Here is a 20,508-nt window from a genome sequence, read left to right as displayed (position 1 = left end):
TGTCTGAAATGTCACTGGGCAGAGCATCTATGGTGAAACCAGACTCTGAGGTTTCCAGTAAGTTCTTTCCTCCCTCAAGGAAACCTCACACAGAAGGGCCATCCTCATCTATAAACAGAGCAAATTCTATGTGGAGTATGTATTTCCCAAGGCCCCCAAATGAACAGACTCCCAACTCAGAAGCTATGCTGCTGACCAATGCCTCCTCTTTTTGCTAGACGCTAATTATTTCATGTAAATTTAGTATTGATTTTGTTAAAATGAAGTCACTGATGAGGCAATCGACCCTTGTAGCTTCCCTCATCATACCTGTCTTAGTGTTTGATCAATGAGAGTAATGGCTGGTGGAGTTAGTGGGGAGCAAGAAATGACTGTAAACATCTGTGAGGAAAGGGGGTGTTCTAGGGTAGAGGGAGACAACTCAGAGGGTCCCCCAACAAACCTTAGGGTGATTTCTCAAGGCTGTTTAGGTCTAGCCTGGAGTAGTAAATAAAACCAGGTTATTGGACATTCCCTCACACGTTTTTTCATACTCATTTTCACCCTGGTTCCCATGGCTTTTGCTGGGTGACCACTCCCATCCTGCTGGCTAGCATTCCACCACATTGTACAGCCCACACCGAAGACCCTACCTTTCCTCCTCCTCTCTCCTCCTTCTTCCCACCTCCTTCCCCCCCTTCCCTCCTCCCTCCTATAACTTGATACCCAAGCCACAAGCGGCCAACTTTGTAAGATTGTGGCTGAGGAATGGAAGGGGGATGGTGAAAGAATTCCACAGAGGAACATGAGTGGAAAGAGTTTCATTTCCCTAGAGTTCTTTAAATCAAGACGAGGCTTCATGTGCTTTGGAAAGCCCCAGCTCGCTTGTGGTGGCTCTCCCTGGGCTGTGTGGTGCTTCAGAGACAGGAAACTGACCACAAACGAGGACAGACAGACACCATGGGGAGGTCCCCCAAGTCCCTCTGGTCTAGACTGCAGGTTTTCACTCTGTCATCAGGCGCAGGGCAGCTGCCTACTGTGAGCTGGTGAGTGTCTCTTGTTATACAATTGTGCCCTCTCTCCCCTTCCCTTCTTCTCAAGGCTGGACTCTGAAGAAGGGGATGGAGCTTGGTGCCCTGAGATTCCAGTGCAACCCGATGACCTGAAGGAATTTCTGCAGATTGATTTACGAACCCTACACTTTATCACTCTTGTGGGGACCCAGGGACGCCATGCAGGGGGTCATGGCATTGAATTTGCACCCATGTACAAGATCAACTACAGTCGGGATGGCAACCGCTGGATCTCCTGGCGTAACCGACATGGGAAACAGGTAAGAAGAAAATGTCCATGTTCGGGGGAATATAGGACTCATAATAGTCAATATAGTTCAATAGTTCAATAGTCAGTAGTTCAAACTGTGTATGTTCAAGCCTGATATGACATTGTAAATGTGACCCATTTACAATGGAGTTGGCACAGAGGATCCATTAGCTCTGCTGAGAGAGCTGAGTGGCTTCATTCTGCTCATGAATGAGGAACAAAGTGTCCATCAAATGTATGATGTGAGAAGAAAGGCAGGCATGGTTTTATAAGATCTCTGCTTCTTCTTGTCTCTCTCCCAGGTGCTTGATGGGAACAGTAACCCTTATGATGTTTTCCTGAAGGATTTGGAGCCACCCATTGTAGCTAGATTTGTTCGCCTTATCCCAGTCACTGACCACTCCATGAACGTGTGCATGAGGGTCGAGCTTTATGGTTGTGTCTGGCTAGGTAAGTCTCTACCACAGAAACCTTATGAACCACATAGAAACTTCTAAGCCCTAAAAACTAAAAACCAACCAATCAGAAAGGGCTGAAGTCGATTCACCTTTGGAATGGAATTTTTCCCTTTGGGTTAAAAGAGAAAAAATGAATCACACTCATCCACCCAGGGCTTGGTACCCTATGCTGGTAACGATATATTCAGTTATTCAGGTAACTGCCATTGAGGTGTGCCTCCCAACCGTGCTCAACTATGAGCCCAGATGGAACCCCAGTGGACAGAATGCACACGATTGTACTTCCTTGGAAACTTAAGTAGCTTCCCGGGATAATTGGTTAGGCAGCAGGTGCATCTCCTTACCAGAGACACTGACCGCTGTGTTTCCTTTGGCAGATGGCTTGGTATCTTACAATGCACCCGCTGGGCAGCAGTTTGTACTCCCTGGAGGCTCCATCATTTATCTGAATGATTCTGTCTATGATGGAGCTGTTGGGTACAGGTAAAGTCTAGGAGATTTAAATAATCACCAGAGTAGGGGAAATGGCCATAATGAATAACTTTTGTTACTGGGATTTCACCAATAATCAAAGAATCAATCAACCCACTGGTATTATGCGCACGTGTGATATACTGCGAAATAACTTAGATGTAGTAAACTATATGGTGCTTATCTCCATTTGGTAGCTGACTTTTGGAAAACAAAATAGTAATATAGTAGACAGGAAGAACTTACACAAAGCGAGAGCTGAACTTTGTGATATGTCTATGAATGTGGGAGCTATAGTTTTGAACCTGGAATGAGGATGTACATTCCAACCTAAAGGCTAACTTAGCTATGGGACAAAATATAAAGATTGGTCAGGCCACAAAGTTGAGAAACAATGGACTCCATAATATAGTACTTTGGAAACTGTGAAAAGAAGGGACTATTGAGGTTTATAATAGATAAGAGAAGCTTTTAGGATACAATGGTAAGGAAAGCAGGGAACTGTAGGTAGAGGGGTGGAGAGGAAGAAACAGAGGACAACATTGGTGATCGTGGCAGTAACGGGTGAGAGCAGCAGAGAGGCCTGAAGTGGATGGATGGAAAGCTGTGGTTGAAAAATATCATCAGACACATTGGGGTACAGAGCTGGGAAAGACACGTGCCTATCCACTCAATCATTGCATTCTTCTTCTGGCCCAATTCCTAAACTCCCACTTTCTTAGTTCGCTGTTTTTCTGTACTGATTGGGCCTAGGAGGGAGGTCAGAATATTGTGAAACTCAGATCTTACAATAAAGTTTTTAGGGGTTCAAAAAGAAACATATTAGTTGTTGCAGTAAATATTCAAAAGGGATCTACCAACTCAGGCTAGTGCCAGCACCGTAGGGCCACATGGCATCTGCGGGGTATTTTAATCTCAATCAGCCAAGCGTCTCGCCCGCTAAGTTCCATCCCATCTCATGCTGCCAACAGCTACTCTCTGAGCTTGGCAGCAATCCCATCTAGTTCCCAAGGCGGGTCGCTGCCACGACAGTTTCATGCAGAGACCGCCTACCCTGTGGCTCTCTTACTGCAGACTCTGCTCACATTCCCAGCATCTGCCCCCATGTGGTTATAGTCTCAACTCCCAGTAATCCATTAAAAGCAAAACTCAATAGGCTTGTAATTTAGCAATCAGATTTATATCTTAAATTCTCAATCCACAAAATATCTACAAAGTAAACTCACAACCAATTGATAATGATATAAACTGCCCACCTAGATAAGACCGATTGTTCTATAAAAATCCATCCCTTTTGAAATATTCAAAACTACCGGTGGCCATTTAAGGCCACACGGATCTGGGTGGTCCTTCTCTGCCTCCAACTTGGTTCTTCTTCTTTTCTTTTCCTCTCTCCTGTCTTACAAAATCTCTGTCTCTGCCTTACTTTTTCACTGCCCAATCACAGGCCTTGCCTTATCTCGTGCCCGTCTTCACCTGCATAAAGACATCAATCTACATTAGCGAGTCTCAGGATGCATCTTGTAGAATGACAGCCCTTCTACTGGTTCGGGGTAAAGAATGAATGGCTGCCCTCATCTGCCAGCCCATGTGCGAAGTCCCGACTCAACTAGTCTTCTAGTCTTACTTAGTCCCCTTCTATCTACTTAGTCACTCACTCCTCCTCCACTTCCTTACATCGTCTTCACATCATTTGACTCGGTCACACCCTAGCTAGCCTATACTCAAGGCACACAAGAAATGAGACATCGACCGAATCCAGATCAACCGATCTTTGCTAGTCAGTTGTTACCATGTGTGTAGAGTTGGCTAGGTGATATGGGTGTTTGAGAAAAATAAAGTCATGGGTCTTATGCTTGAGGTATTCATAGTTCGGGTCAGTGGCTATGTGAGTGGATTAATTATTCTATGCATTAGCAACTTTTTTCATTGTTATGTCCAAATACCTGACAGTAAACAACTTGGAGAAGAAAGATTCAGTTTAGTTCATGATTCCTCGGCAGGAGAAGGTATAGTATAACAATGTTCATGGTGGTGGAGGCTTGAGTGCCAGGACTGGGAATAGTAAGAAGGATATGAAGAAGTGGGGTGGGAATGAAGGGGCGGGGGTTCCTTTCAGCATCATCAATACAGTGGTTCATTGATGATTCTAAAAGTTGGGGAAGGGTGTGATTGGAGCTATGTTTCAGGCAGATTAAGCAGGCAGCTGACAGAGATTAGATGTAAGTTCTAATGAGGTATATTTTAAAATCCCAGATTCTATGATGTAAAAATGAACTAATAGCCAAGGCCACAATGGTACTCTTGGAAAGAAAATAGGTAAGAAATATTCATTTGGGGATTACAAGCATCTAATCGAATTAATATTACCCTAATGAACTCTTTCCCTGAATCAATGGAGAACTCAGAGTTTCACATCAACAAATGTTATAAAATAGCGAGTGTTTACTGGGTTAGCAATGAAACTTTGAAGTGCGGTTTTATTAGTTTTTATGACAAGCCTTCATTTCCCCTTATATCCTTCCCTATACTTATCAATATGGTGTCTTGATATGATGGTTCACCATTATCAGCGGTATTTAAATTAGCTCATTCATAGGAGAATAGCATAAAGAACACAGCCCTTGACCCATCAGTGACCAATAGTCACTGGTGGGAAGCATTTGCGACCCTTCTTGTACTACACAATTCAGAAAAGGGAACCACTAGGCAAAGTGCATTTGAATGATTTCTCCTAATCCCTCCACCTCTGAGACTATCAGCTCTTACAAAATCCAGCGGTGAATCAGTGGGCTGAAAAGTTCTTCTGTGGATCTGTGAGTGACTCCAGGCTTTTCTCTTCTCTCCTCTTCCCTTGGCCTGAGCAGTATGACTGAAGGGCTAGGCCAGTTGACTGATGGGGTATCTGGCCTGGATGATTTTACCCAGACCCATGAATACCATGTGTGGCCCGGCTATGACTACGTGGGATGGCGGAATGAGAGTGCTACCAATGGTTTCATAGAGATCATGTTTGAATTTGACCGAGTCAGGAATTTTACCACCATGAAGGTCAGTGGAAGATTTTCTTCAAGAAATCCAAAATCATCATATTGGGGGGGGAAATGTTTGATGTGCTGATGTTAACAGAACTAGATTTTAAGATATATTCCACTACTACAAGTATAGATGAATTCAGAGTCACGTCATTTTTTAAAGGTTGTTCCTTCACGTGTTAGTTCTGTGTCAGCTTAAGTTAGGTCCATTATTTTTGAGTTACTCCCTCCCTCCCTCCTTTGCTTCTTCCTTTCCTAACACCAGAGCCAAACATTTCCATCTAATTAGGCATAACAGTTATTTCATGAGTATGTTATTGCAGAACAGTTAGGTGGAAATTGGTGATTATGGTTGAGTAGTGGGATGGAAGCCAAAGGCTTGGTCATGGCTGCCCTGGAAGGCTGGTGTGTGATGGACCACCTCAAATATCAATATTTGAAGGGATTTGAGGAAGGAAGCTTAAGTCCTATATCTCATTTTCTCTGAAGTAAGGCCCTACCTGGGCGCCAAATCCTGATGCCACCTTTGATAATGTCATTGCTATAACATAAAGGGTTTCCTGGTGTGTACTTTAAATCATTATTCCCCTTTGCCCTCATTCCACCCTGGGTCTCTTTTAGAGAGAAGGGCATAAAAAAGAAGAAAAAAAGTTCATGCAAAAAGTAACTGGATTGGATGCTAAATCTAAATTCTCGCCAGGAGTGTGAAGGAAAGCCTTTGTATTCAGTGAAGGATGAGGCTGCAGCATCTTAAATGGTTTGGGTATAAACTCTTATTAGTCTATAAAAAGGCAAGAGGAAACCTCAATAAAAGTCTCAGGAAAGGGTGGGCAAATAAATCTGGCCTTCTACATAGATGTTCATTTATCTGCCCTTTTTCATATTTATAGTCTTGTGTAGTAGTAGTCTAAAAACTCGGTAAGCCTTCCTCAGTAGTCTGCAGACTACAGCTGTTTCCTTGGTTAAATGGAAGAGATAATAATTATATTATATAATTAAAATTTATCTGGTCATCTGTGCTTGTTATTGGTTCCACAACTACAGTTGGAGCATAGCATGCTAGATTCTGAGTAGAGCATAGTCCCTATCTTGAGAAATACTGGTCACAATATCAGTAGGAAAGGCAAGATTAATTTGCGAGTGTGTGCAAGGTAATATAGGACCCAGAAGAAGGAAATATACATCATCAGTCATCATTGAGGGTTCCTTCTAATGCAAATATTTTATTCCTTAGACAAACTAGATTTAAAAAATACATGTCTTTTATATTCCTCCTAGATGCTATGATTACCTCTTAACCAGATTAACAGTTACTCATAAAATGAACAAAACATTTAAGATGAGAACAGAAAGAACAACATATGCCTATTCTGTTGGTTTGCTGTTGGAGGATCTTTGGCAAGTGTAAAGCATACGTGTGCACAAGTAACACATTATTCCTGAGAGAGTTTTTGTAGATAGGAAGTAGGAAGGGGAAAAGGAAGGAAATATGCATAACAACAAAAATATGCTGTAGGAGAAATTATTTTTGTATTCCTTTTTCATATACCTGTGAACATACACATAGATTTGTAAGTTTATACGTGGTGGGGAGGATTTGTAGTTTAACAAATGATTAAACAAATTCTAAAGCTATCTGTGACCTTATAACATTTCATCAGAAAACTCCAGGATTCTTTTTAGCTCGTTTACTACAGCTCAAAATGATTCAAGAGCTTATATCAAGAAGTAGAAGTTTCTAAGTAGGAGATTCAGCACAGTCTCTCCAGGCAAACAGGGCCTCCACATGGTTTAATTTTCCTGGGCAAAAAAGTAAAAAAAACAAAACAAAACAAAACAAAACAATGACTTCCAGGGCACTAATACCTTTTATAGATCAGGTTTCTTTGTGAGGCAAATTACTCTTCATCTCTTGCTTTGAAGAATGGTTAAAAAATACCACTAAAGCTTATTCATGCATTCAAAGTATATTATTTTAATAAATAAATATGTAAGCTCACATTGGAGTGAAACCCTATGCTATTTATTTGCATTCCAGAAGAATTCTTGAACCATCTGTAGGAAAGATTATTACCTTCCCTGCAGGGTACTTATCCAACTCTTTGCAGATTTCAGAACATCTGAAAAACCTATTGAAGCTAGAGATGGTATTTCTTTGATTTTATTTTCCTTTAGCCTCACTCCATCCACTTGGGGTCAATAAACTAAAATTCACTTCACTCCAAGGAAGATATTAACACATGTGTTCATCAGTAAAACCTGTGGAGAAAAAAAATCTAAATGGAAAAGTTAGGGTGATGGCTACATTTCTGTGTGGTGTAAGGGCATTGATTAGATGTCTAGGGTTCTCCTTCCAATTGTGTTGCAGACTAACCATAGGTCAGGAAAATATGTGAGTACCCCTGTCTTGTCAGTACATAGACTTGGTCTAGAAGGCGTTTGCACCCTTTAGTAGCTCTCATGGTCTACCCTTAGAATATCTCTGTTCCAGTTCTCTGTCTGATGTCTCTTTCATTATTACTCTTTCTCCATCTAAAAAGTGAATTCAGTCTGGTAGTCCTGCACTGCCTACCTAGAGGACTTACAGGAGTCACACAGTACAACTCAGGGCCTAAGCAGGCCTAAGAAAACAGGAATACCATCCATGAATGGCAGTCATGCCTTTCCAGGCCGTGAAGCTCTTGAGGGACAATGGCCAGGAAAGATCTGTTTTCCATGTTAAGAGTGAGTCAGAGGAAATGGAGATGAATTGCTGTAAGGGCCCTGAGTCAGTTGCTAATATGCACATTGCATTTTTTTTTTTGTGGGTTGCTGAAAGACTGGTTGTGGAATTTTTGCTCTTGATGACCTCACAGGCCAAACAAGCATCTCTCTGAAAGGGTCATGCTTCAGGAGAGATGCCGGGTACCTTCCAACTAACTTCTTGTCTCATCTTAGATACTATCAATGAGAAAGACTGGATGCTCCCATCTGAAAGGCTCTACTTAGACAAAATTTAAGTCTGTGTCTCTGGCTGAAAGTGCCAGTCCATGGCATTCCAAGTGAGATTTTCATAAAGAAAGATGAAATTGTGTTTGGTTGAATATTATTTTCTTTCAAGTGTCCCACATAGCCTTCCTGAAAAAGAATGGTCTAGTTTTGGAAGGTACCTGGGAGAAAGTAGGATGTTAGGTTGAGAATAGCTCAAGTACGGGCAGATATCAAGTATGATTTAAGATAGCAGAGCCAAGAGAATTCCTGTGGAGGACAGACAGATTTGGGAAGATGCTGATCTAGCCCCCACTGAACAGGTGAGTGAGGATACTGGAGACTAGAACCATGAACCAGGTGACCGGAGCACAAAGTTGCAATGGAAATCGAGGCAGCATCCTAAGTTTTATAACATAGGTATCATTGCCACTGCCCAGAAGATTGAATTATGGGTAGTTTTCAGAGAAATGGGCAGGCCTAGGGTTTCCTATGTAACCCAGAAGAACCAGCGTGTTTCTCACATGTCCCCTTCTCTGCCAGGTCCACTGCAATAACATGTTCGCTAAAGGTGTGAAGATCTTTAAGGAGGTCCAATGTTACTTCCGCTCTGAAACCAGCGAATGGGAACCTACTGCTGTCTACTTTCCCCTTGTCCTGGATGATGTGAACCCCAGTGCTCGGTTTGTCACGGTGCCCCTCCACCATCGAATGGCTAGTGCCATCAAATGCCAATACCATTTTGCCGACACATGGATGATGTTCAGCGAGATCACTTTTCAATCAGGTAGAAAACCTTGGGCCCCACAGGGAAGAAAGTAGGTTAATACAGGAGGTAGGAAGGGCATCCATGCTGCCTCTTGTCAGGTCTCGGAGAGGAACGGGGTTTCCTAGATGACTTACATTTTTTTTGAAAGAGAGAATCCTTTGCGTTTCTAGTTTTAATTTATGCAATTGTAAGGAAGCAGAGGGGAACAGTACAAACTCTATTAGACTCTTTTACATGTTTGTCTAGAAAAAATTAATGGGAAAAGATTGTTAAAATGTGCCAAAAGCGATACAAATTAAGACTACTAATAGGAAGCATTTAAGTACTATCAAAGAATTCAAATAAAAATCCCTAAATATTATGTACAAAAGTAACGAGAACAATGGACTCCTATCACTCGCTTTCATTACTAATCTTTTGTCATCTTTGTTTATTCTTTGTTGCTGTAATATTTGAAAAGAAATCTGACTCTTGCTCTCCTCCCCCATTTCCTTCCCCCCTTCTCTCTATGTGTTCATGGCCAGCCTCTATTCTTCTACTTCTCTTCTCTTCTCTTCTCTTCTCTTCTCTTCTCTTCTCTTCTCTTCTCTTCTCTTCTCTTCTCTTCTCTTCTCTCCTCTCCTCTCCTCTCCTCTCCTCTTTGCTCTCACTCTCTCGCTCTCTCACTCTCTCTCTGCCTTTCTCTGCCCCGACTACCCTCTGAATCCCCCTCCCCATGCCCTGAATAAATTCTATTCTATACTACAAGAAAAGAAAACAAATCTGAAACATATTTAGCTTTATTACTAGCATTTAGGAATGCATCTAAGAAATAGCTTCTTGAATACAATGTCATTCATTATAACAACTCAAAACATTTGCCAGTACAGTCTAAAAATGACTTAATCATCCTTGAGTATAGTGTAGGGTTCATGGAAACCCTGTCCTGCACCAAGCCTTGAAAAGTTAAGTGGAATTTGTGACTTCATCTATGCCACTGGGTTTTACTTTGGAAGACAAAAATGGCTTTTTTTTTTAGAATTAGTCCAGAGTGCCACCAAGCCCAAGCAATCAGGAAGAGCAGGGAACCAAACCATGGGCTTTCCTAAATAGTGCCAATGGTGTGACTGCATCTAACCTGACGAAAAGTACAAGCATAAAATAAAATGAGAGAGAGAGAGAGAGAGAGAGAGAGAGAGAGAGAGAGAGAGAGAGAGAGAGAGAGCAGCCCAGCCATGGATTAGAAGATAACAGCCTTGCTGGCTTGATTTTTTTTTTCTTAATTTTAGTTGTGAGCTTGGCCTTTAATGTCTGAGCCATCTCTCCAACCCCTGACTTGATGTATTTCTAAAGAAGAAAATGTCACGATGGTTCATTTATGAGGCTATGCTAATAGGGTAAGAGGGTGTGTGCATATTTAGAAAGCACTGGTGCCTAAATGCTCTCTATGCCAATGTATTTAAAAGCAAACAGACTAATTGGTTCATATAATATATTCAGAGCAGAATTGTATATGCTCAAAAGAAGGGGTGCTTAGATTGTAATAACAATCTGAAGGTAAATACTCACATCCTTGGAAATCATCTGGGAGAACACACAGATGTCCACCTACTTGTATTCTTGGGTAATCTTGGCAGAGCGATTGGCACATTTGTCTTATTTTGGCCAAGTATGGCTTGAACTAAGTTTTAGATTCCTAGGATTCTCTTAAGTTTAAAATCGTATGTCTTGGTAATGTCATTTTCTTCTAGATTCTTGAGAACTTAGCATATTCAGATGACACCAGAAGCTCTTTAATTGTATAATAATGCTAACAAAACTTAGGATTTATTGAAAGACTATCACGTAGAAGAGAAATTCATATTTTAATTCTTGACAGATGAGAGGTAAAAATTGATTACCAATGTCAGTATGGGCATTACACTTTGGGGTCTCTCTTTTAAAGCCACAGCATCACAGTATAGGACACTTCAAAGACAGTTTTCTATCTCAAGGGATGAATGAAGCCTTAAGTTGAGAATTAGGACAATGAAGCACAATGAAAAAATCCTTTAGAAAACAATTTAAATCATTTGATTTCTTTATTGTTTAATTGATTAAATTCTAGGGAGGAATGACTGCCTTTATAATAGGTTTATTTCATGCCCATATATCCACTGAATTCACACTACATAGTATTGACTCTAGGCCCTTCTTTCCATGCACGTTTTATGATGATCTATGACCAAAGCCCTCTGACACACCGTGTGTTAACTTTTTATATTGTGACAATATATAATATTTACAACAATTTTGGTTTGGCACCAGAAAAAAAAGTCTTTATTGTACAGGTAGTTCTACTTTATTGAATGTATTTGTGGACTATTTCTTATTTTGTTTTTCAGAGACATTATACATTTTGCATTTACAGGCTTTGGTGTCATGAGTTAATACATGTATAACTTTTAAAAACACTATTGGTAACCCACTATATCGATTTTTACAATGTACTAGGTCTTAGGCTATCTTCAGATGTGCCATTGCCTGGCTGTCTGCTCCCAGTCTCTAATTCACTCTTTTTTCTGTGACAGATGCTGCAATGTATAATAACTCTGGAGCACTCCCCACCTCTCCTATGGCACCCACAACCTTTGGTATGTATGATTAATAATTGTACAATATTAAGATGAAGTTACCTCCTGGACAAAGAACAAGAGAGACTACAACTCTTCACTGTGTATGAGTGGCCTGATTCTATGTGGCTCTGAATGAATATTTGTGTGGTAAAGGAAGAATGGTCCACCCCCCAAAGTGAAGGACCCAAGGTTACTCTGTCACCCTTCATGAGTTTCTTCAGCTGAGAGGGGCAGAAGCTAGAGTGTTCCAACTGCTCCATGGATGTTTAGGAAGCTTGGAGGAGAAACAAGTAAGGAGGCATTCCTATATGAGACCTGTAACAGCGATCTCATGGACAAGGAGTCCGTGGAACAAAAAGCTTTCTATCTCTCCGTCGAGGAACGCGCCAAGTACAGTCCTTGCTTGGCCGAGTTACTGGCTGTAACAGCCAGCAATCTGGAAATGTGCTTGATTGGGTTTCTTCTGAGAGGAATCTCAGCTCCCTTGGCCCATCTTCAGAATGAAGAGTGCACCTCATTCCTCGCCTATATCTTCACAAGCATTAAAAGAGCCTGTACCACACCATGACAACACAGACAAAATATGGGAATGCAAAATGTGGGAATGTGTATGAAACCCGCTTGCTATTTAGTCTGAGACACAGAGAGAGGGAGGGGGGTGGCCCATGGAGGATGGAGCTCACTAGGAAATAGGAGCTAAGTAAGAATGAGCAATAAAGAGCATACACATGAGGACGGAACCTTCTGGAATCCTCCTGAAGGAACAGGGATTGTCTCCATGCTCAGCTCTAGTCCCTTCTGCTCTTACTTGCCCTAGGAAGTGATTCTTTTCTTTGCTTCTCTGCTTGGTCACAGATCCCATGCTTAAAGTCGATGACAGCAACACTCGGATCCTGATTGGCTGCTTGGTGGCCATCATCTTCATCCTGCTGGCTGTCATCGTCATCATCCTGTGGAGGCAATTCTGGCAGAAGATGCTAGAGAAGGTGAGGATGTGCAGTATGAACAGGAAGCTGTACTTCCATTTCCTGTGTGACCATGACACCAGGAGCAAAGGCCAAACTCCAAAAAGTTACTAAAGAAACAGAGGTGTGGAAAGGCTGGTGAAGGGAGCCCAGAAAGGCATTAGCTGAGTGTAGTTTCTCACCTACGGAGTGAAGATTTTGGAATCTGCCTCGAAATCTTAGGAAACATTTTCTAAGGCATTAAACCTCCACTTGGGCATTTCCCATGAAGAATCCGGTTTATTGGGTTTGAGGTAGAGTGAAGGCACCTGTGTGTGTTTTCAATCGAGCAAGTCACCTGTGGTCCTTTCTGAACTGCTCCACAAAGTTAGTTTTAAGGATTTGGGGCAGGAATAGTTCATAGAAGAGGAAATCTCTTTGCATCTCACAAAGCCCTTACCATCAGAAAGAAAAGACAAAATGAAGCCTAAACCCATTATCGAAATCTAAAGAGTCGAAAAGCAGAGCACAGAGCCCTCAAGGGCACGTGCATGTTTCAAGGCGCCAGCGTGAAGCGCTAAGACTTTTCCTTTTTCAGAAGACTGAAATGCACTCCTATCTACCTAGGTAACTCCAACAGGAAGGCAGCAAATAGGCAGTTTGTGGCAGAAAAAGCTGCTTGACTAAGGTTTCTTTTGGCTGCTTGAAACTAACATATACTCTTTAAAACTATATATATTTGGATTAGTTCCTTGAGAATTTCATACAACATGTTTCAATCATCTCTATCCACTGCACTCCTCCCTGAACTCCTCCCAGATCTAATGCCACCACCCCACCCCTCCCAACTTCTTTTTTTTTTTTTTTTTTGTTCTTTTTTTCCGGAGCTGGGGACCGAACCCAGGGTTTTGCGCTTCCTAGGCAAGCGCTCTACCACTGAGCTAAATCCCCAACCCCCCCCAACTTCTTCTTCTTCTTTTTTTTTTTATTAACTTGAGTATTTCTTATATACATTTCAAGTGTTATTCCCTTTCCCGGTTTCTGGGCAAACATCCCCCTCCCCCTCCCCTTCCTTATGGGTGTTCCCCTCCCAACCCTCCCCCCATTGCCGCCCTCCCCCCATAGTCTAGTTCACTGGGGGTTCAGTCTTAGCAGGACCCAGGGCTTCCCCTTCCACTGGTGATCTTACTAGGATATTCATTGCTACCTATGGGGTCAGAGTCCAGGGTCAGTCCATGTATAGTCTTTAGGTAGTGGCTTAGTCCCTGGAAGCTCTGGTTGCTTGACATTGTTGTACTTTTGGGGTCTCGAGCCCCTTCAAGCTCTTCCAGTTCTTTCTCTGATTCCTTCAACGGGGGACCTATTCTCAGTTCAGTGGTTTGCTGCTGGCATTCGCCTCTGTATTTGCTGTATTCTGGCTGTGTCTCTCAGGAGCGATCTTATCTTTCTTTTTTCTTTCTTTTTAAAAAAATTAACCTACTGTGTGGGCCTGTTGTGTTGTTCATGTAGTCATAGGTGTGGACTGTCCAATGGAGGGTGGTCAACCTAGCAGAAGTCATAACCTTCAAGAAAACTGACTGACTCTCCATTCAGTATTTCCTCAGCTAGGGATGGAGAACTAGTATATGCTCTTACTGAATAGTCTAGTAGGACTACATTCCACTTGAAGGAAAAAAGAGAGAGACTCTACATTCTCTATTCTGGACTTTTTGCCCCTCTTTATTTGATCTAGAATTTACCACCCGTCTCCGGGTCTTTCTTCTGAAATCTGCTGAACATCTTCCTCACCTGGGAGATCCAAGCCAGTCTGGGAAGCAGTTTTTGCCTTTGGATCTTTAACTTGATCCTTCAAGAAATTCTTTCTACTACTGTATATAGCCCTATAGAATGACTCACAGTGCCCCAGGATGGTATTCTGGATTTCTTGCTGGGATAATATCTAATTTTTTTTGTCTGTGTAGAAAAGCTTACATACACATACCAACAGCACTACTAAATATATTTTTAGTCCATACCAATTTTTGTTGATACTTTGGATGGTGTCTTCAGCAATACTTCTTTGAGAAAGTCAACCCATATTGATAGAGAACCTACTATGTGCTGGGTTCCATGTTTGTTCTGAGTATGTTACTGCTACACAGAACTGGCTGGTCTAGTAGAAAGATCTAAGATGCTGTGTATGTGTGTTTAGTAAAATGGAATATTTTACATGTTCAGATTCAAATACTACACCCACCAGATGCCAGCGGTTTTCTTTCGTTGAAGATGGCAGTCACATTAGACGTTGGCAGTCACATTAGACACTATGTATGCCACTACGGCTGGTTTTTTGCCGCTGTCTCTTCCTGTTTTAGATGTAACTCGTCATTCTGTTTAGGGGTTAGTGAAACCTAGCATGTTATTCTAACTGATAGTACTAGGGTGATCAGATATACTGTTAATTTACTGTTTTAGAACTCCCAAGTTAATGGACATTTCAGTTTATGGCTCTACAGATCAAAAGGTTAAAGCACAAGTCAACAAAACCCGTTATTTAATAGAACTCCCATAACTCTAAAAACCGGAGAAAGTTTTGGCTACTTATAGGATCTCACTGTGCTGTGTAAATGAGGCTGACGAGTGTTCCAGTAGATGCTTATGAATGTTGCCGACGCAGGAGTTAGATGGTTAAAGTCCGCCATCTAAAGAGGAACCTTTTGCTAAATTTCTGTAACATGGGAATCCATGGTGCCAGCCTGCCTCCCTGCCAGCTACAGTGTTCCTGGGGGTAGGGGTGGTGGTGAAGGTGTAAACTGAGCAGGAGGGCTGGATTTTAGAAAGAATGAGTGACGACCCTCTCTATCCATGACTTTCAGGCTTCACGGAGGATGCTGGATGATGAAATGACAGTTAGCCTTTCCCTGCCCAGCGAGTCCAGCATGTTCAATAACAACCACTCCTCATCACCAAGTGAACAGGAGTCCAACTCTACTTATGATCGAATCTTTCCCCTTCGCCCTGACTACCAGGAGCCATCCAGACTGATCCGAAAGCTCCCAGAATTTGCTCCAGGAGAGGAAGAGTCTGGTAAGGATGAAATAATAGGCAGGGGGTTGAAAGAGAAGTTTTGGTTGATATGGTAGAGGCATAACAGTCTTTTTACGGGTTAACCAAGTCTACTAAGTCTGTGCCAGCATCTGGAGAAGTGCACAGTCTGCCTTGAGGTTTGATTGCAGCTGCTTCTAGTCTATTCTGAGACCCTTTCTTTTATTCTTAACATAAGATGTTCAGAGGGACCCCCACACTGTCAAAGCGTTATTGAGGTGTTACCAGAAGAAGTTGAGCAGTCTCATCCAGATAACCTTCTTGTTCCGTGTGTAATGGGAGAGAAGGCCCATTCTGTGCTCACTTGAGAGCAGACTTTACTGGGGGTAAATTCTAGACTGGAAATTACAATGGGAAGAGAAAAGAGACATGAAGCCAAAGGCATTCTACATCTCTGGGTAACTCTCTGGATAGTCGAATGGCTTAATTTGTTGACTTCTCTTTGGTAAAATCATCATCACACTAGTATAAGATTTTATTTTTATAGTAAATATGTTTTTGGCTCTTCTCAGTAAAAGTATTGAATAAGGTATATAATGCCAGTTGCTTCAAAGCCCAGTCTCCTTTGAAAAGTGCTACATAAGAAGTGGTACTGGGTCACCGATGGTATCCTCAGAAGCAGTCCATGGTCATCAGCCTAGAGGTGACAGGATCAGCAGCAGAGGACTTATATCCAGGAGAGGAAGGCCTGAGCCAGGTGGTGTGACTAAATAGAAACACAAAAGCTCATTCAGGAATAAATATGCAGAAAGAAGAAGGGAAATTAACATCCACCTTATCACTGATGGGGTAAAAATCATAGGAAGAGACCACTGAATTCATCTAATTCCTAGAAACAGCAAAACTAAAGACTACATATGAATTCATTTTCTTAACAGAACCAAAGTAATTAACCTATTTCCTAAGATCCATGTCTCCCATATCAATTCTATTCTAACTTTCTACAATTATGGTAAACACTAGTCTATAAATTTAATACGATGTTTTCTTTCCCAAACTGGACTGTTAGATTAATGGTAGCATTCTGAAATTAAAGAAATTTGCTCTTAAACTTCCAACCTTCAAGAGTACCATCCCAATACAGCAGCATACACCTTCCTAAGGCTTAGCTACACAATTCCACAGGATTAGTCAGGGAACTCGTTCATGACAGTGCCCTGTAGGAAAAGTGAAAAACAAAATAGCAGCCTACATTCTGAAGTCCAAAAGAAAGGTGTCTAGAGGAAGCACAACTGTCTGCATGTAAGTATGTATGAAGACGGTTAGGCTGCCATGGGGCTGAGTTCTTGCTATCCTCTCAGATCTTCTTAAAACCCTTGGGAACAAGACTCAGGGCCCGTGTCTTCTCAGGTTGCAGTGGTGTTGTGAAGCCGGCCCAGCCCAATGGACCTGAGGGCGTGCCCCACTATGCAGAAGCCGATATAGTGAATCTCCAGGGAGTAACAGGTGGCAACACCTACTCTGTGCCTGCCGTCACCATGGACCTGCTCTCGGGAAAAGATGTGGCTGTGGAAGAGTTCCCCAGGAAACTGTTAGCCTTCAAAGAGAAGCTGGGAGAAGGCCAGTTTGGGGAGGTGAGTTGGTTTTTGGAATGAGACCCCTGTCCTTGATGACTTGAAGGAAGTGGAGGGTGGGGATAAAAAGGATCAGTAGAACAAGTGTTTACCTAGAAGTGGGTTCTCAGCCAGAGGTCTCCCTTCCCTGTTTGTCTGCATTGCTCTCTAGATAGTTAATGGTCAATCTCATCTTTGGGTAAGAGCTGTAGATTTCCTAGAATTTCCGTTTTTTATACAAAAATTTAAAACGAAGAGAGCCACAAGAGTTCAGCTATCCTGAAAACTCCCCCAAGCTTTCAAACACTGTTTACAATAGGTTTCTGAGGGTGGGGAGCATGGATATCATCATCTTTTGTGGATTCTCTAGGAACACCCAGCTGCTTGCTACAATTTTTCCCTCTTAATGAGAGTTATATGTCAACATGGTTTTAAAAAAAAACCAAAAACCAAACCAACCTCGCCCCTGTTTTTGGTCCTGGAATTAACCACAGAGGAATGAAATCACCACAAAGATAAGGAGGAGCCCTCTTCTGAGTTCTCAGAATGGTGCATGAAATATTAGACATTTGCCTCTTAATTCTTACGTAAGTCATCAGAACCTTGAGAGAATTCAGAGCAATGTTTTCAGCTGTAATGGGAATCTTTGAGTCCTGTTATTTAAGTGTTACATCATCAAATGCAACACTTGGTTTCCAATGAATATGATGTTGATTTCCAGTATGGGTCAAGTATTCTCCTTCTGGGGGGTTTGGTGTCAGAGAAGGCAGAGAGACCCCGGACATTTGGCTGTACTGTCTCATGGACTCATCCTGTCCCTTGGGTTGAAATTCTATGCTCACTATACTATTTCTAACTCATAGGCATAATTTACACCATTCTCCTCATTTAAGGGATTATTTTAGGGAATTGCATTATATTTATATGATCAAGGGATTAACTTTCTCAAATCAAAGTGGAAGCAATTATGTCAAATGTTATTTTCTAGTGACACGCTGTGATAAAATACTACATTATAGCTTCATTCCTTTCCTATCAATAGTCCATTCAATGTACATTTTTGTAGGGCACCGATGTATCATAATAGCTGGGTCCTTTAGCATTGTTTATTAATTCTGACAATTCCTTGAATCAAATTTATGTCACCCATAGCCTCTTATTGGTCACTGATTATTTTGCCCAAGTCATAAGAGTTAATCTCCAGGACATGCCCAGCGAGAATACCGAGGCATCTCCCGGAGATTGAATGACGCTAAGACTGGATGACTTTTGCCTAGGTTCATCTCTGTGAAGTGGAGGGAATGGAAAAATTCAAAGACAAAGATTTCGCACTAGACGTCAGTGCTAACCAGCCTGTCCTGGTGGCCGTGAAAATGCTTCGAGCAGATGCCAACAAGAATGCCAGGTCTGCATTTTGAATTTTCCTTTGCTTGCTTCATGGTTAGGGTTAGAAATATTCCTGAACGTTTCCGAGCTTTTATTTTTCTTTCCTCTCTTGAGATGGGAAGGGCTGTGAGCTGTCCCACAAGCTGTCCCACTCTAAGGCTTTATAGGTCCTGACCAGAAGTGCCCATCTTTTTCTCTGTCTCTTTCAAACACAAATGTATGCATTTATATTATATTTGCTATATACTTACTTAAGTCCCCTCACCTGTCACACAACAGCCCAAATATATTCTTCCCTTATGAAACCCAGACATAATCTTGAACATCACCCTCTCCTCTGGCTTGGCTTTTCCTAATGGCAAACACCTTTCTCCCTACATCTTTGGATTCTCCATTTTCCCACATCTCTGTTTACATTCTCATCCTGTTTTTCTTTTTCTCTTTAATGCTCCTTTTCTTCTGCAGCCCCTCACAAAAGAGAAGTTACTTCTACGTGGAAACACATCCGTGGACCTCTGAGCAAAAGAATCCACAGTCCTTTAGCAGGGTCCCCAACTGGCTAGTGGTCTCTTGGGTCCTTTACTACATAGACTGCAGTTTGTAGAATGCTGCATTGCTCTCTGACAGTCTTGCTCTTACAGTCACGATGAGTTCATTCTCACCCAGAGAGCCATGCCGGTGGGAAACTAATTGTTTGTCCCGGGAAACCTGAACATCTGGATACCACATGCATCTTCCCATGAGTGTTGTCTTGATATGTCTCGCTGATATGCACCCCAAGAGGAAGTTTATTATTCCTAGGTCCCTAAATTATTGTAAATTCAAAAGTGATGATAGGTTTCATTAAAAGTCTTACGGTGGGCAGGATGTGGACTGGAGCGGAGACAAAGGTGAGGAAGTGACTCTGTGTGGGCTTTCGCATGTTAACCAAGAGCTTTGTCTTACGAATATTAACATGAGATGGGATCTTCTCCATATTAATATTCTCACAGGGCAGCAGAGGGTGGCAAATGGGAATAAAAACACTGTGTGAGATAAGACAATGTATTTCTGGGCTGCTTGGGTTGGTGAGATTTGCAGATTCTATCTATACTCTCTTGTTTGGTAGTGATGGATTGCCTAAGTTCTGGATCCTCACACATCACCAAAACCCATGACCTGGGATTTCACAGGAAAAGGACAGGGGAGACGCTGAATCAGGACTACATTGGTTCCAAGAATTTATATCGACAGAATTTGACTTTCAGTGCAGAATTCCTGTAAAACTCACTGGAGACTTCTGATTGGCCCATGTAGTTTTTGGGAATGTAGGCTATTGGCTCCATGTTGGCAATGTACAACTCAAATGCGGCTGTCGCTATGAACTCACACCATTACCAGTTTGGCCCAAATGGCTTTCAAACAACTCTGAGCAGGCTACCATATCCCCTGTGTGCTATGGCTGACTGCCAGTGCAGATGGTATTGGGAAAAGCCGGTAGGAGCAAATAAAAAAATAATGATCAGATAATGAAGAGGGTGATTATCCACTTTGTAAAAAAAGTGGCTTCACTTTATTAAGATTATGACTTAGTAGCCTTTGAAAGAGGCAAATATCGGTTGGGGATTTAGCTCAGTGGTAGAGCGCTTGTCTAGCAAGTGCAAGGCCCTGGGTTTGGTCCCCAGCTCCAAAAAAAAAAAAAAAAAAAAAAAAAAGAGAGAGAGAGAGAGAGAGAGAGAGAGAGAGAGAGAGAGAGAGAGAGAGAGGCAAATATCTTAAAGCACTTGAGTTGGTCTTTAATGGAAAGCCCATTTGCAGGGTGGTTTTAAGCGACACCCACCTGCATCTGTAATATTAACAACAGTCTATTTAGTGGACATTTTGCCAAATACTAGGGATATAAAAGCGAGTCATAGAGCTTTTCCTTGAAAACATTATCATCAATTAAATAAAGGTCCTTTGCGTT

The 20,508-nt window shown here is 41.9% G+C and overlaps 1 protein-coding gene across 6 annotated transcripts in view; it reads left to right on the top strand.

Moving 5' to 3' along the window:
- Positions 1–20,508, top strand: part of Ddr2 (discoidin domain receptor tyrosine kinase 2) — a 124,663-nt gene that overhangs the window by 92,045 nt on the left and 12,110 nt on the right. For all 6 annotated transcript variants that reach the window (NM_001443623.1, NM_001443622.1, NM_001443624.1 and 3 more), the window contains 10 exon segments: positions 1,081–1,312; positions 1,605–1,752; positions 2,138–2,243; positions 5,099–5,282; positions 8,777–9,020; positions 11,552–11,614; positions 12,452–12,582; positions 15,396–15,606; positions 16,975–17,198; positions 18,455–18,582. In NM_001443623.1, the coding sequence (NP_001430552.1) occupies positions 1,081–1,312; positions 1,605–1,752; positions 2,138–2,243; positions 5,099–5,282; positions 8,777–9,020; positions 11,552–11,614; positions 12,452–12,582; positions 15,396–15,606; positions 16,975–17,198; positions 18,455–18,582 (1,671 nt within the window).

Source organism: Rattus norvegicus, chromosome 13 (genome assembly GCF_021556685.1).
Source record: "Rattus norvegicus strain SHRSP/BbbUtx chromosome 13, alternate assembly SHRSP_T2T, whole genome shotgun sequence".
Classification (NCBI taxonomy): domain Eukaryota; kingdom Metazoa; phylum Chordata; class Mammalia; order Rodentia; family Muridae; genus Rattus; species Rattus norvegicus.
Note: the sequence above shows the minus strand (reverse complement) of the source record. Positions and strands in the feature narration are given on the sequence as shown.